The following is a 16,774-nucleotide window of genomic DNA, read 5'->3' as shown; positions in this document are numbered from 1 at the left end:
TGCCTCTAGTCTTTTGCTAATCCAATCCATCCTCTATTTATTTGCCAGAGTGATTTGTCTAAAGCACAGGTTTTATGTTGTTTTCACTATTCCCCCTTCTCCCCCATCCTCTCATTCAGTAAAATTCATTGACTCTATATTACCTCCAGGATCAAATATAAAGTCCATCTTAGGGTCCCTCTTTTACTTGTTGGTGAATTTCTCCTGGAAACTATTTTGAGGAAGGGGTCAGACAAGCAATGTTTGATCTCTAGACTTTGTCATCTTCCTTCAAATGTCTTTTCTCTTTACCACTGGGACCCTCTTCTGCCACTGCTGAGTTCTTGGAATGTCCATTTTTGCAAGCCCCCTGATCAGTCATCCTTCGTTCTAAGGACTTCATAACCAAATTCTTTCCCCAAATCCATCTTTTAACTCCTTTTAATGTGTTGTCTTCCCCCATTTGAATGAAGCTCCTTGAGTTTGGGAACTTTCTTTTTGCTGGGATTTGCATGTAGAGTGCCTGGCAGATAGCAAGTATTGAATCAATGCATGTTGCCTTACCTAGTCTCTTTGCTGCTCCTCATACATAATACTTCATATTCTAACCCAGTGTCTTTGAATTCACTTTCTTCGGAGATTCAAACACTTTCCCATCTCACCCTCACTTCTTATCTTCCTTGACTTGCTGAGAAGAAAATAGTTTTTAAATCTTAAAGCCCTAGGTTAGAGCTTTAACAACTGTTTTAATCAAGCATTTATCTATGATTAGAGAGCTATAAATATTGTGTTAACTTGGTTGCAACTAAGTAGTTGAAGACAGCAATCCTGTTTTTTGTCAATTTTTCTATCTTCTACTTTGCATGGAAATTAGAAGGTGCTCAACAAATGATGATTGAATGCACAAATGTTCATCAGGATGAAGCATTTTATGCCAAACTCCTCTGATATCCTACCACTGAGAAAGCTTGCAATAACCTCTGTTGAATTTTCTCTACAAAATTATAGAAAATAAGTGTCCTTTTAAAAATATACGGATGTGTGGACTATTACAAAAGATTCATTCTTTCTTTTGGCTATTCAATTAAATATGAATATAAAAATGGCAAACTAAATTAGACTGATGCATAATTTGACTATTAATATACTATTAATATAACAAGTTATGAGCACTAATTATCTTTATACCATACATGGCAGGCTCCTATTAATAGTGATGACTCTAAAGAAATGAAATTTGGGATGGGAAAAAGCTTATATTATCAAGACACAGAGACTTGGTCTATAACATTTGATCTGGATAGTTAGAGTTATGTCAGTAAAACCTTTATTGTTGGTGTTCAGTTGTATTCTACTCTTTGAAAACCTAATTGAGCTTTTTTTTTTTTTTTTTTTTTTTTTTTTTTTTTTTTTTTTTTTGGCAAAGATACTGGAGTGGTTTACCCTGGTTTGCTAGCTCTTTCTCTAGCTCATTTTACAGATAGGAAACTGAGCCAAACAGGGGTAAGTGGTTTTCACAGGATTACACAGCTATCAAATGTCTGAAGTTAGGGATGAACTTAGACCCCACCTAGCTGACCAGTTAAAGCCTATTCAATTAAATTCAACAAATATTTCTTCAGTACCTAATCTATTCCAGGCACTGCATAGGGCATTGAGAATATAAAATAATAAAAGAAAATATCCAACTTGCAAGAAATTTAAGTGTTATTATGGGAAGGAGGAGAGGAAAAACTATAATATGTGTCTAGATAAATAATTTACAAAGTAAATTAAAAGTATTTTCATGGAAGAGGAATAATCAGCACAAGTATTATGAAAACTAAAATAGAAGATGACCCCTAAACTTAATCTCAAAGGGATTTAGGGATTTCAAGAGTGAGGAGAGAGAGCATTCCATGGGAACATCCTATCAAAGGCACATGAAATGCCATTTACTGGTAGCAGCAAGTACTCCTCTTTAAGGAAGTTACGAAAACATCAAAAATGTCAAAATGAAACAAAATTCTTCATATGGCTTCCTTCAAGGCATTTTATATTAGGAGTCTCATATTCTGCCTATTTTAAAAAATCTTTGAGTGGAACTTTTTACTTGCTGTATAAACTGAGATGAATATTTTTAGAGGAACATTTCATTTATAAGTTAAATCTCTTCAGTATTTATCCTTCCTACTTTCAAAATCTCTTTTGCTTTCAAATTTCTTAGGCCTACAGTTCTTCTTCAAGTAAGTTGACATCCTTGTCAGGATCCACAAGATAGCGCAGAATGTTGGAAAGCTCATTAATTCTCAAATCAGAGATTCTGGGTTCCTTCCTCAAAATCTGATACTTTATATTTGACTTTGGCAAATTAGTATCTTTGGACCTCCATTTTCTAATTTGTAGATGGAAAGGGGTGGGTTAGATAGGTTCTGGGGTCCTTTTCAGCTCTAGATCTATAATCTTTTAATCAGCATAGTATCTGTGAATAGTATCCCTGTTTTCTAAAATAATTTATTATTACATATTATTATATCTCCCTTTTCACTCAAATTAAATGACATAAACTTAAAATTATTTATCCAATGTGAAATCTTGTCTTTGGAGCATAGCTAGACATTGATTTAGATTAATTGAATTGCTCAAATTCATCTGATCTTTTAAAATTCAGTGACACAAAAGTGCATCACTATTTTGTTCCTATGAATCCATACATTTTTGTGCTAGAAAGGATGTTAGAAACAGTGGCACAATCTCTTCATTTTCCATATAAGGAAATCAAAGTCCAGTGAAATAAGTTGATAATGAGCCAGGCCTAGAATCTAGGTGTCTGTGTAATTTATAGTCAAGTGCTCTTTCTGCTAAATCTTTTAGCTGCCTCTATTAATGATATTAAAATACTACAATCATGGAATCTTATAGTTCAGTGAAAAGATAATCTAGTTTAACCTATTTATTTTTTAAATGATAAAACAGTCTTGAGAAGCTTCCTAAGACCACAACAAAATTAATGAATGGCAGAATTATTATTCAAATTATTACACCATGGCAAATAATTTGAATAAGGATCCTCATTATCAGAGATGGCTAGAATTCATTGGAAATCTTTGGAACTTAAAAGAAACCAGACTTTCAAATACCATGAAATTATCAAGGGCACTTGAAGTAGAAGGCCCTTCATTCTATTTATTTGATGATTTGTAATTTTATCCCTCCAAGTCAGAAGTAGAAAGGATGTCTGAGGTTTTGCTCCAGGATGCATATAGGGACATTACTGAACATATTATCTATATGTATATATCAATATGTATGTATAGGTAACACATATACATATATTGCTACTAAATAACTATATGTGTATATATGTGTATATAAAGATAGTGCTACTAAACAAATTCCCAAACTAACAATATAAAATCATGTATATAAGGGTAAATGTATGTGTGTGTGTGTGTGTATATATATATATATATACACACACACACACACATACAAACAAACATATATATTTGTGAATATGTTTGTATGTGCGCAGTTATACCCTGCATACATATGCATATATATGCACATAAACATACATATTATATTATGTATACATATGCATGTGTGTATGTGTAAATGTAAAACATATACAGGGGGAAGGAAAGAGGATGCTAAGAATTACAGTTTTTAGACCATCTTGGTTGCTGGTACTCTATGAATGAGATCTTTGTCCAGTGACTGGCCATGAACATACTACTGAAGGACCTAAATTAAAATAATCTTGATTATCTTATCATAAACAAAACCTGAATACTGTTTTTTAGAGAAATCAAAGGAAGGAGTCAGGAGAGTTGATTTTACCATGAATCCAAAGGTCATGATAAATGTCCTTTGAGAACTGTATTCATTTTGCCTTGATGAGGTCATTTAAGTGTAAATAATTTAACATAACAAGGAGACCAAAAGAGCTAAAAACATTTCATTTTCAAAAAGACCACCGTGAAAATAATTGCAATTTATGCAATTTGATGTTGAAATTAAAGAAAGTAGAGAAATTCTATGAGGAACTTGACAATGTCTTTCAAATTTAAAGAACATGTATTGTGATATGGGGAAATTCAATACAAAGGTAGATGGTAAAACATGTCTTGGAAATTTGGAATAGATTAGCCTAAAGATTTGTAGTTTAAACAGAAGCCTTATTTCTCTATATTATGATTGAAAGAATCAGAGAATAATTTATATAATATACACTAAGCAATATAAAAAATAAAAATTGCTTTTATATCAAAGAATAGTAAAAACTTGTTTCATATGTGAGAGTCATTCTTGAATCAGTTGTTTGTGCACAGGTAAAGCACTGACTGGTTATTAAAACTGATGAAAAATTAGAAGAAAAAAATTGAGGAAAAATATATACCATGAATTAAGATAAACAAATTTGGATATATTTTAAAAAATTTATTGATTAGAAAAATGGAGATACAGATAGGAAAAAAAGGATATAGAAGGATATAATCCTTTTCCACATAAGTTTAACTGATAGAATCCAAATGCCATAACAAAGTGACTAAAAAACTCTGAAAGTCATCTTAGTCAGCAAATAATTGAATTGCCTAGTGGAAAGATAAGTCCACCAAAGGCAATACTAGTTCAAAATACAAGCTGGTTTATAAAATGCATCAGATAAAAATGATGGAAAATTATAAGCAGTGTCATCCACTCTCCCAACCCCCCTATAAAAATATAAAGCTGATAAGCAGAGCAGAGTTAAGGCAGGTAAAATCATCCTGAAGGACATTTACAAATAAAGATTGAAGAATAACAAAAAGAAGGAAAATGAAAAGATCTGTAGAGATTTTCTTCCAAAAATATTTTTTCCATCTTCAAGGAAAGCAGAGTCATCCCCCTTGGTTTCTATAATTTCATCATCTGAGATGTGCTAATAGAGAAAGTATAAATAGCTTCATAAAAACAAAGATGATAAAAGCAGCTGGATTGGAGCAAATGTACATCAAAGGTACATGGTAGAAGTGACATGATTATTCATGCATTAGTGGGGATCTATTACAAAGTACTTGAAGGGTAGAAAGATAGTAAACGTATTGGGAACTATCTTGACCCTTATCAATATAAAAAAGGCAACTGAGAAAACATCAGCTGCTACCAGTCTGCATGCCAAATATCCCATTTATATAAAATTTTTATAAGAATTATCTACATATGCACTTAGGCCATGCTCAGTGAGGGTATTAATATGAAACAGAAAAGCTTTTGGAAATAATATTTAATAGTAAACTTCACCTTTGGCATCAAACAATTGACCAAAGATTCAGAGAATATAAAATGCCACTGTGCTTACTATTTGTTGATTTGATAAAGCAGTGCATCATTTAGTTTTCTCCTCACACAAGATAGAACATGAAAAAAAAATTCCTTTATATATGAGATAATTTTGTTCAGTGATCCATTGTTTGTTAACATCAAGTGATACATAAAAAAGTTTTTACCAGTCATGAAGGGGAATCAGTCCAAACTCCAAATTTAGGAAGAATTCCCTCTAGGTAGTGAGTTCCTTCACATTCTTTTGTTTGAACGTAATGTTGCACTGGCTATATCAAGAGTCAGAATATTGAGAAACTTCTGAGAATATTGGGAGACATTTATAACAACTTGAGAGTATGACTTGATCATCCATATTAAAACAAACAGGTGGATGAAAAATGCTTATCAACCGGACTAAGACTTTAATTAGATTGTCTATAGAAATCCATTATTCATATATAGAAACACTGGGCTGAGCTATTTAAGATCCTAAAAGATCATGATGTTAAAAATGCCAAAAAGTGCCAAAAAGTGACAGCAAATTTGGAAGACAGCATTGGCCACTACATTGGAAAAAGGTCAGTTTATGTTCCAATCTTCAAGAAGGACAATGCTAAGAATTATTCAAATTACTGAGCAATTGTGTTCATTTGGTACCCCAGCAAGATTAGGCATGAGATTTTGCAAGCCAAGCTTCAGCAATATGTGAACCAAAAATTACAAGAATGAGCTGGTTTTTGAAGAGCGAGAGGAATGAGAAATTAAATTGCCAGCATTTGCTGGATTATGGAGAAATCAAGAGAGTTCCAGAAAAAAATCTATTTCTGCTTCAATGACAACATTAAAGCTGTAAAGTTCATGGATCATAACAAAATGTGACAAGTTCTCAGAGATGGGAATACCAAATCATCTTATTGTCTTTTGAAGAACTTGTTTGTGGACAAGAAGCAACCTAGAACCAAACATGGAACAGTTGATTAAGATTGGAAAAGGAGAATGAAAAAGATCAATATTGTCATCTTATTTATTTAATTTATCTGTGGAGTATATATCATGAAAAATGCCAGGCTGGATGTATCAGAAACTGGAATTAAATTTTCTGGGAGAAATATCAACAGTCTTAGAGATATTAATGATCCTGCTCTGATGGCAAAAAAGTAAAGAGGAATTAAGAAGCCTGTTGATTAGGGTGAAAGAATGGAGTATGAAAATTCACTTGAAACAACATAAAAATGAACAAAAAAGCAAACTAGGATCATAGCAACTGGTTCCATCATTCACTGGCAAATAGAGGGAGAAGAAATGGAAACAGTGTCAGATTTTATATTCTTGGCATCCAAGATTACTGCAGATGGCAAATGCACTATGAAATTAAAAGATGCTTGCTCTTTGGAAGGGAAGCTGTAGAAAATATGGACATCATACTAAAAAGCAAAGATATCCTCTTGCCTACAAAGGTTTGTTTTTTCTAGTAGTAACATATGTCTTTTGGAGCTGGATTGTAAGGAAATGGAATTGACTCTTTCAAATCATAGCATTAGAGAAGTCTTTCAAGAGTCCCTTGGATATCAAGGAAATCAAATCAGTTAATACTTAAAGAAATTAATTCACTGAAATGTAAATACTGAAGCTAAAACTTAAATACTTTGGCCACATAATGAGAAGATGGAGATTCATTGCAAAAGACCTAATGTTGAGAAAAATTGAAGGTAAAAGGAAAAGAGATTGACATGGATAGATTGTTTGATGGATACCATGAATATTTATCGGGACAGATTTCAAAAGATAGTAGAATATAATCAGGCCTGATATGCTATGATCCATGGGGTCATGAAGAGTCAGACATGACCGAACCACTAAACAACAATATACACATAGAGCTAGGTTCCAATTAGTACAAATATTGATTCCCATGAAGTGGCTGCATGTATTAAAATTCATACAATTTAGTGTTCTAATTATGTGAAATAAGTTCATTGGTTCCAGTCCATTGAAAATATGCAATGCAAATTTGAATATGCAATCACTTAATGTAATTCATTATTTATATTAATCGAGACAGCTATATCCATATATTTATAATTGTGCACATAAAATACAAGTATATACATATTTATAGTTATATTTGTGTCTTAGACAGGGCAAATTAATTAGACCCAGAGTTAAAGAGATGGAGGAAAGGGTATTGTATTAAAATGAAGAAGCAGTGAAATTAAAAAAAAAATACTCCACATTTCTTCCAGAAACCAAAGAACTTACAATAAACATCTCTTGGAGGTGGTGGAGGGTAGTAATAGGTTGTAATAAGGAATGGTAAATAAGAGCCAATTTAAAAGCCAATGTCACTAAAAGAACATATGATTGAAAAGACAGACCAGTTACATTAAAAGAGGCAGAATAATTAAAGAAGAGCCTTTGTACTTCATTGATACTTTTGAAATGTAAGGACAAACTAAGGATGGCTACTAGAACATGGGATAGACCCCTTTAGCAAACTCTTGTGAGAACGAGAGAGTTGTACAGGATAGGCATATGTTGATTGGTTTTAATTTGTATCACTACAGGGAACATTTATATCAATGAGATCAGAAACTCAGAATCAGACTAGTTAATCTGCAACTTACAAAAATATCTGAAAATGTATAGAAAGCTCTCTTATTTCTAACTAAGACCCAAATTAACAGAAAGATGGATGGAAATTTTTGAGGCAGACTTCTCTATGATACATGTTTATGCCACAGAAGGAACAATGCCAGATCTTGAATTTGGGGCTTAAGTATAGATTGTCTAGATCTAAATTTAGTTGAAAATGCATTAACTTTCCATTTGTCCTCCCCTTTTCCTCCCTCCCCTTACTTGGTTTGACTGGGATCCATTATTGTAGCAATATTTGGCTGGTGGAATTTGTAAGGGATGTGAATAATGAAAAAATTGAGCTGACTCTTTCATTTACTATCATTATTCAATCACATATATATTTAGTATGAATACAATGACCCTCATTCAGGAGGAAAATATGCTTGTGAAATGAGAGACGGTTTTGATGAAGGAAATCACAGCAGATTCACATTTCTGCCACAATTTCAATTGGACATAAAAATAAACATTGAAATTTCTGCAAAGCTGTACCCACTGTCTACTTACTGACACAATTTCAACAAAGGCATCATGACATGGGAAAGCATCAGGGATTTCAGAGCTTCCTGCTTTTGGGGTTGAGCTTACAGGGGATAGGAAAAATGAGATGGGATTATAGTCTATGTCAAATTTGAGTTTCTGTACTTCTAAGCAAAGGATCTAGAGAGTTTTGTCACTTATTTGGTTTAATAGGATCTCTGATCTGCTAATCCTGCTTTTCAAAAGTCTTAATATCAATCCATCATCTCATTAGACAGTAAAGAAATCCTTAAATTCCTTCAAAAATATGTAATATAGTAGAGATTGTTAGGTTGCTTAAGAATAGAGACTATACGTTGAAAACAATATTTGCATGTATTTAGTAAAATAAAAAAAGCTATTAAAAAACAAAAAAGAGATTAGAGACTATATTTTCTACATCTTTTTGATGTAGAATATGATGCTGAGACCATGATGAGTTCTTGATTGACATAGAAATGCATATCACATTTTCAATTTCCAATTTCTGGATTTTTAATTATTTTTTTATATGAGGAAGACAGTGAGTTCATATGAATTAGCTTTCCTACTACAAATCTGTACCTTGTGCATGTTGTTCTTCATGGCTGGCAAGATTACTCCTTTTCCCCTCATGCAAAATCATCAGAGTTGCATTTAAGAAAAATTCATTTGCCCTCTGATGAAAATAGTCTTAGAACACTGAAATAGTTGCATCATGTTTGAATAGGAATAAGCTAGCATGTTGTAAGGTTCCTATGTTACTAGAATGTTAAGATCACATTGATATTCTTTGTAGGATGGGTTCTCAAGTAATGACTCCTTCCAAGACACATCCTTGAAAAAAGTTTTTCTCTTTTGAACTTTGTTTTTTTAAAAAAATATATCATTTATTTATTTTGTTATCCTTTATTCTAGAAGAGGACCAAAATGACATCACTATGTTAGATTCTAGTTATAGTGTGTCTGACTATGACTGATCAGACCAATACAAGCTTGGAATGCTCTGCCGCAGGTCAGACCTAAAAAGTCTCTATGAACATTTTGGGGGGATCCTCTAACTTTGCACAACTTCTGAGCTATTTCAATTCTGCTTTGTTCATAGAGCACAGTATCTTTTCTAATAAGGGCATGCCATGCTAGGTGGTCCTCTCCATGTCATACAATCAGTTATAAAGTTCTTAAGAGAGATCTTGAGAGTGTCCTTGTATCACTTTTTCTGACCACCTTGTGAGCACTTGCCCTGTGTGAGTGCTCCAAAACATTTATTTATTTTTTTTTGGCAAGTGTACGTTTGGCAATGTGGCCAGCCCAACAGAGTTTGTGTTCTCTGCTGTTGAGTTGCAATGCTTGGCAATTTAGTTTGGAAAAGGTATCTGATATCTTATTCTGCTAGGCAATTTTCAAAATCTTCCTAAGACAATTCAAAAGGAAGTGATTTAGTTTCCTGACATAGTGCTGGTACAGTTCAGGTTTTACAGCATAAAACAATGAGGTCAACACAACAGCTCTGTAGACCTTCAGTTTGGTAGTCTGTCTAATACCTCTCCTCTCCCATATTTTCCTTCAGAGCCTCCCAAACACTGAGCTAGCTTTGGGAATGTGTTAATCTCATTTTCAATATGGACATCCCTGGAAAGTATATTGCCAAGATAAGAGAATTTGTCTATTGCATTCTAAACTTCACCACATGCTCTAATTGATGGTTCCACATATGGATGGTATGGGGCTGACTAATGCAGGACTTATTTTTTCTTGGTGTTAATTATTAGGCCAAAATTAGCACAAGCAACAGAAAATCCATTCATACTTTGTTGCAGCTCAGCTTCAGGGACTTTATTGAGTACACAATCATCTGCAAACAAAAAAACTCCCTCTACTTTTGCTTTGGCTTATAGCCTTTTTAGGTTGAAAAATTTACCATCAGTATGGTAGCTGACTGATTCCATGTTTGTTCTCATTGAATGTGTTTGACAACATGGCTGGAAACATCGTGCTAAAAAGTATGGGAGCAAACACACAGCCTTGTTTCACTCCACTGGGACTGGGGAAGCCCCAAAGCATTGTCCATTATGCACAATTTAGGCAAACATGCTATCATGAAATTGCTATACTACACTGATAGACTTCTCTGGGCAACCAAATTTTGACATAATTTTCCATAAGCCCTCACAATTAACAATAACAAAGGTCTTGGTCAGATCTACAGATGTTAGGTACAGACCTCTGTTCTGCTCCTGGCATTTTTCCTGGACTTGTTGGACAGAAAACATCACATTAACTATTCCTTGGCCCTTTTGGAAGCCACACTGGTTCTCAGATAGATGATCTTTGTCCAGGTATAGAGTCACATCTATTTTTTTGTATCAAATTTGTTTTATTCTTTACAGTTCCTCATTCCTCCTGAATCAGTCATTAGTGCTGCTTCTGTCTGAAGGAGTATCTGTCTGTAAGTCTTAACTTTCCTCCAGGGGGCTGACAGAGTATAATGGAGCATCCAACGCAGAGAACCACTGTTTGTGTGTGGCTGAAGACAGTAAAAAATTTATAGTACCCAGGTACTTTACATTCATGATATGAACTGGGACTCTGCACCAGGAACTTCTTGTGTTTCTGCTTTTCTTCCCCAGGAGAGGGGTGCAAAAAGTCTTTCATGAGAGGTAAGTTGGCATGGGAAGATCTTCACTGCTGGAAAATAGGGTCAGTTTATTAAGGAAGCCTTTGGCAAGGATCTTGCCAGTAATGATCAAGAAAGATTACCCCACCCCACTCTGTTTGTTACAGGACAGTCTATTCCCTTTACCTTTATAAAGATGGACAGTGGAAGTATCCTTGAACTCCTGGGGCATAACATCCTCTTGCTATATAATCTGGAAAACTTCTGCCGGCTTTTATATGAGCCATAGACCCCCAGCCTTGTAAATCTCATTTGAAATAGAATCAACAAATGAAAATAGCTTAATGTCTTTCAAAACCTCTTTTGTTGGAATGTCAGCTAGGGAATGATTGATTTCACCTTGAGGTAAACAATCAATACCTTCAGCACTGATTGATGATGGTCTGTTGAGAACAGTATGGGAGTATTCAGACCATCTTTCTAGCATTACTTTTTTTTATCACTAATAAGTGTGGCATTGAGAGTAGTTGAAATGTACCATATATCTTTGGTCCCAAAATAGACTTTGGTTTATCATAAAAACACTTTGGATTGTTAATATCAGCATAAAACTGAATTTTATTTGCCTTCTTACTGACCCAAGAATCCTGCATCTAAGTTTTGATTGTATTTTATTTTTGATGAAATTGAATACTACCATCTTAGAGACTGGTGAATTATTCTGCTGATACACACTATGTAGTTCTTGTTTTCATTTATAGCTTCTGAATTTATCTATTTCTTTCTTCAAAACAATCCTAGGTTTTGTTCATGGTATGAGCCAGATGAACAAATGCAGTGCTATACATCAAATATGTGAAAGCTGCCCACTCCTTCTCTGCTCCATTGTTGCCAATTGTGTGTTGAGTCAACATTTTCTCTAAGTTGGCAACAAACTGCTCTCTCTTAGAAAAACACTCTAATTTGCAGACATTAATTCTTCTAGTAGTTTTTTTTTTTTTTTGCCTTGAGCCATCACTTTTGTTAAAAGTGAATACTCAGCTTGGAGAGGATAAGTCTATGATTAGTCCAGCACTCTGCACTATACATTGCCTTGGTCACTCTCACATCCTGTCTGTCTCTTCTCCTTACAAACATATAGTCTGTTAAATGCCAAATTTTGCTGCAATGTTGCATCCATGAAGTTTTATTTTGTTTAGGTAAATGGAATATAATGTTGGTGATGAGAAGGTCATGAGATACACAAATTTTCAATAGTAAATGGTCATTGCAGTTGCTGTTTCCAATTCCATTCCTCCCAAGGAATCCCTGGCATGTCTGCTAGTCTGAGCCTGCTTAAGCATTAAAGTCATCCAGAATTATGTTTGTCCTCTTTTGGCACATTGATTATAATAGTTATAATAAATTTATATTATATGTTATATAATTATAACATACATTATACATAATATAATCATTATATATTATAATATATTTTATTATATAATATTAACATTATATGTAATTTTTAATATATAGTATAATATTATATCATATATTATAATTATTATATAATACACTTAGTTATATGATATAATTAATATAACACAAATATATGATAAAATATAATATAATTATAACATAATTATAATAATTAATTCATAAATTTTTCTTTGAACTCATCAGGATTTGTCATGGTTGGAACATAGGCACTGAGGAGGGTGGCGTGGTATCTTCCTGCAAGTGACAATTATATTGTCATGAGTCTGTCATTCACTCCTTTTGGAAGGTATGTGAGCTTGTTTACTACACACTAGTTTTGATGCAAAACCTAGACCAGCTTCACAGCACTTCATTTTACTGCAGCCCCTCCAGGAAAAAAAAAAATTGTGTATCTAGTTCCTACTTTAGTAAGCTGGCCTTCATTTGCTAGCCTTGTTTCAGTCAGATTTAATATTTGGATGTGATATCTGTTAAGTTCTCTCACAACAAGAACTGTTTTTTTTTTTTTTTTTAGTTCTATTGTATTTTGTGTTGTCTATAAGTTGGGGCATATTCCATGGATGATGGTGAACAGAATCAACTTTTCAGAAGTTTTTGTATATTTTTTAAGTGTCTCGACCATAGGGTAGAATGTGACTTAGCCCATCTGTCAAAATGGTTTACTAGGATGTGGCCACTGTGCATGCTACAACTTCTTGGAACCACGGGTAAGAGTTAAGTGGATCAGGTGGACACCAAAGGTAGAAAGCAGCCCTATAAAGGGCTTGGCAGTCCTCACTCAAGAGGTACTAGTCTTCCCTGAAAATACCCTACAACCTCCCTCTCTTATCAGTCACTGAAAAGGAAAGAAAAATGATACCCATTATATATATATTATATATATATATTCATATATATATATGAAGTTATGCAAAACATATTTCCATAATAGTCATATCATAAAAAATAAACTCAATTAGAAAACTACATGTCATTTTGCTCACAGAATTCATCACTTCTCTGGAAGTAGATAGTATCTTTTCCTTATCAGTCCCCTGATATTGTTTTAGATCTTGTATTGATCAGAGTAGGGAGCATGATTTTATAGCCCTTTGGGCATAGTTCCAAATTGTTTCACAGAATGATTGAATCAATTCACAATTCCATCAACGATGCATTAATGTCTCATTTTCCCCACATTCCCTACAACATATGTCATTTTTTTCTTTTCTGGCCTATCAATCAATCTAATAGGTATGATGTAGTATCTCAGAATTGCTTTATTTTGCATTTCTCTAATCAATAATGAATTAGAATTTTTTTTTCATATGGCTATAAATAGCTTGATTACTTCATCTGAAAGTATCTTTTGATCACTTATCAATTGGGCAATGGCTCTTACTTTTTAAAAATATTTTGATCATAGAAATAAATTTGATTCAGTTTCCTATACATTTGAGAAATGAGGCCTTCATCAGAGAAACTGGCTTCAAAATTCTTTTCACAATTATTATTGCTAATTGTATCCCCTATTTATTTTATTCTCTCTCTCCTTTTATCATGGTCCTCCTAAAAAGTATTTTACTTCTGACTATCTTCTCCCCTAATATGCCCTCTTTTCTATAATCCTCTACCATTGTTATACCTGTTTTCCTTCCTACTTCCCTGCAGGGTAAGATAAATTTTTATACCAAATTGAGTGTGTACATTATTTTCTCTTTGAGCCAATTCTGAAGAGAGTAAGGCTCACTTATTCCCCTTTCTTTTCCCTTTCTTCCCCTCCACTATAAAAGGTTTTTCTTGTCTGTTTTATAGAAGATAATTCATGCCATTCTACCTCTCTTTTTCCCATTCTCCTAGTACATTCCTCTAACCACTTAATTTTATTTTTAGATATTATCCCTTCATATTCAATTTACACCTTTGCCCCATGTTTATTTCTACTCTTTCCAATTGTCCAAAAATGATAAAGTTTCAGTAAGTTACAAGCATCATCCTCCAATGTAGGCATGTAAACATAATTTAGTACCTTATGTTTTCCCTTTCCTGATTACTCTCTTATACTTCTCCCGAGTCCTGTATTTGAAAGTTAAATTTTCTATTCAGTTCTGTTTTTTTTTCATCACAAATGCTTCAACATCCTCTATTTCATTGAATATCCATCTGTTGTATTCTTAGCTACTTTGCTCTCTGAATATCAAATTCCAAGCCTTCTAACCCTTTCATGTAGAAGCTGCTAAATCTTGTGTTATCCTGACTGTGATTCCACTATACTTGATTTTTTTCTTTCTGGATGACTGCAGCATTTTATCCTTGCCTTGGGAGTTCTGGAAATTGACTCTACTATTCTTGGGAATTTTCATCTTGAGATCTCTTTCAGGATGTGATCAGTGGATTTTTTCAATTTCTATTTTACTTTCTAGTTCTAGAATATCAGGACAATTTTCCTTGAAAATTTCTTTTTTTCTTTTCTTTTTTCTTTTTTCTTTCTTTTTTTTTTGATGATGACTTTCAGGTACTCAAACAATTTTAAAATGATCTCTCCTGTGTCTGTTTTCCAGGTCAGTTTTTTTTCCCTCAATATTTCACATTGTTTTCTATTTTTATTCTTTTGGTTATGTTTTATTGTATCTTGAATTCTTGTAAAATCAGTTTCTATTTGCTCAGTTTTAATTTTTAAGCAATAATTGTCCTCAGTGAGCTTTTGTACCTCCTTTCCTATTTGATCATTTTTGCTTTTTAAGGCATTTTCCTCCTCATCATTTTTTTTGTATAGCCTTTTGTATCACTCTCATTTCTCTTCCCTCTTTTTGCTCTACTTCTCTGACTTGATTTTCAAAATCCCTTGACTTGAGATCAATTCTTATTTTTTGAAGGTTTTGGATTTTGATTTTGGAGATTTGACTTTGTTATCCTCTTCTAAGTTTGTGTTTTGATATTTCTTATAAGCATAGTAACTTTCTATGGTCAGAATATTTTTCTTTTATTTGTTCATTTCCCCAGTCTATTACTTAGCTTTTAATTCTTTGTTAAAGTAGGGCTTGCTTCCAGAGTGGAAGGTGCAATGTTTCAGATTTCAGGGGTTTTGGGCAGCTGTTTTCAGATCCTTCTAGGGACTTAGACATTTTCAGTTCTTCTAAGGTTATGTAATCCAAAGAGAAGTGTATTTACTATTTCTGTTGGCTTGTGCTCTGGTCTATGAGTGACCACAAGCACTTTTTTTTTTTTTTTTTTGCCCTGGGACTGTTAGGAGGATTCCTACTATACTGTGTACTAGTAGTAGTGCTCCTCCTTACCCTTTGACCATGAGCTTAGAGATGAGTCCTGCAGAGGACTCAGACATGTTAGCAAAGAGATTCTTGTAATTACCTTCTGACCATTTATGAGTTTTGATGCTCTAAGATTTGTTTAGAGTCATTATTTAAAGGAATTTGGAGGGGATTTGGGGGAGTGCTTGGGAGAGTCCCTGTCTTTACTCCACCATCATAGCCCAAATAGTAAATCCTCATCCTAAAGGCCAGTGTCTTTGTGTTTATTAAACACTAGGTTAATATGGTCATTAATTACTATGTCTTGTGTGCCTAACCTATTTTATTGATCCATCACTTTTATTTCTTAGCAAGTATCAGATAGTTTTGATGATTAGTATTTTATAATATAGATCTGGTATTTCAAGGTCACCTTCCTTTGTATTTTTTCATTAATTCCCTTAATATTCTTAAGCTTTTGTTTGCTAAATGAATATTGTTATTTTTTCTAATGCTATCAAATAATTTTTGGTTATTTGATTGGTACGATTCTGAATAAATAAACTAACTTAGGTAGAATTTTCATTTTTATTATGTTGTTTCAACCTACCCATGAGTAGTTGGTATGTTTCCAATTCTTTATATATGACTTCATTTATGTGAAAAGTATTTTATAATTGTGTTCACATAGTTCTTGGGTTTGATTCAGCAGGTAGACTCCCGAGTATTTCATAATGTTTAAATAATGTAATTATTTAAAATGGAATTTTTCTTCCTATCTCCTACTGTTTTATAATTGTTTTTCTTTGTTTTACCACTTCTTGGCTTAGACATCAGCACAATATTTGTGTCAAAAAAAGGAGTTTGGAAGGTTAGCCTTCCTCCATCTGCCATCTCTTTTGTCAATCTCCCCACTTTTACTTAATCTTCTCACTTTTTAGTTTCCTGTCAAGTAGTATATATATTTCTGTATTCAACTGATTATGCATATCATTCCCTCTTTGAGCCAATACTGATGAAAGTAAGGTTTAAGCAATGCCCATCACCC

At 33.3% G+C, this 16,774-nt stretch overlaps 1 protein-coding gene across 1 annotated transcript; it reads right to left on the bottom strand.

The window, feature by feature from the left end:
• Positions 1–10,815: 10,815 nt before the first annotated feature.
• LOC127557237 (40S ribosomal protein S27-like) lies at positions 10,816–15,821 on the bottom strand. The gene is made up of 2 exons (XM_051990631.1): positions 15,775–15,821; positions 10,816–11,080 (listed from the first exon to the last, which is right to left on the bottom strand). Exons 1-2 carry the CDS (start codon positions 15,819–15,821, stop codon positions 10,816–10,818), a joined length of 312 nt encoding a protein of 103 aa, XP_051846591.1.
• Between the last annotated feature and the right edge of the window lie 953 nt (positions 15,822–16,774).

This window comes from Antechinus flavipes, chromosome 3 (assembly GCF_016432865.1).
Source record: "Antechinus flavipes isolate AdamAnt ecotype Samford, QLD, Australia chromosome 3, AdamAnt_v2, whole genome shotgun sequence".
In the NCBI taxonomy this organism is placed as follows: domain Eukaryota; kingdom Metazoa; phylum Chordata; class Mammalia; order Dasyuromorphia; family Dasyuridae; genus Antechinus; species Antechinus flavipes.
The sequence above is the reverse complement of the archived record's forward strand: the minus strand, read 5'-3'. Positions and strand labels throughout refer to the sequence as shown.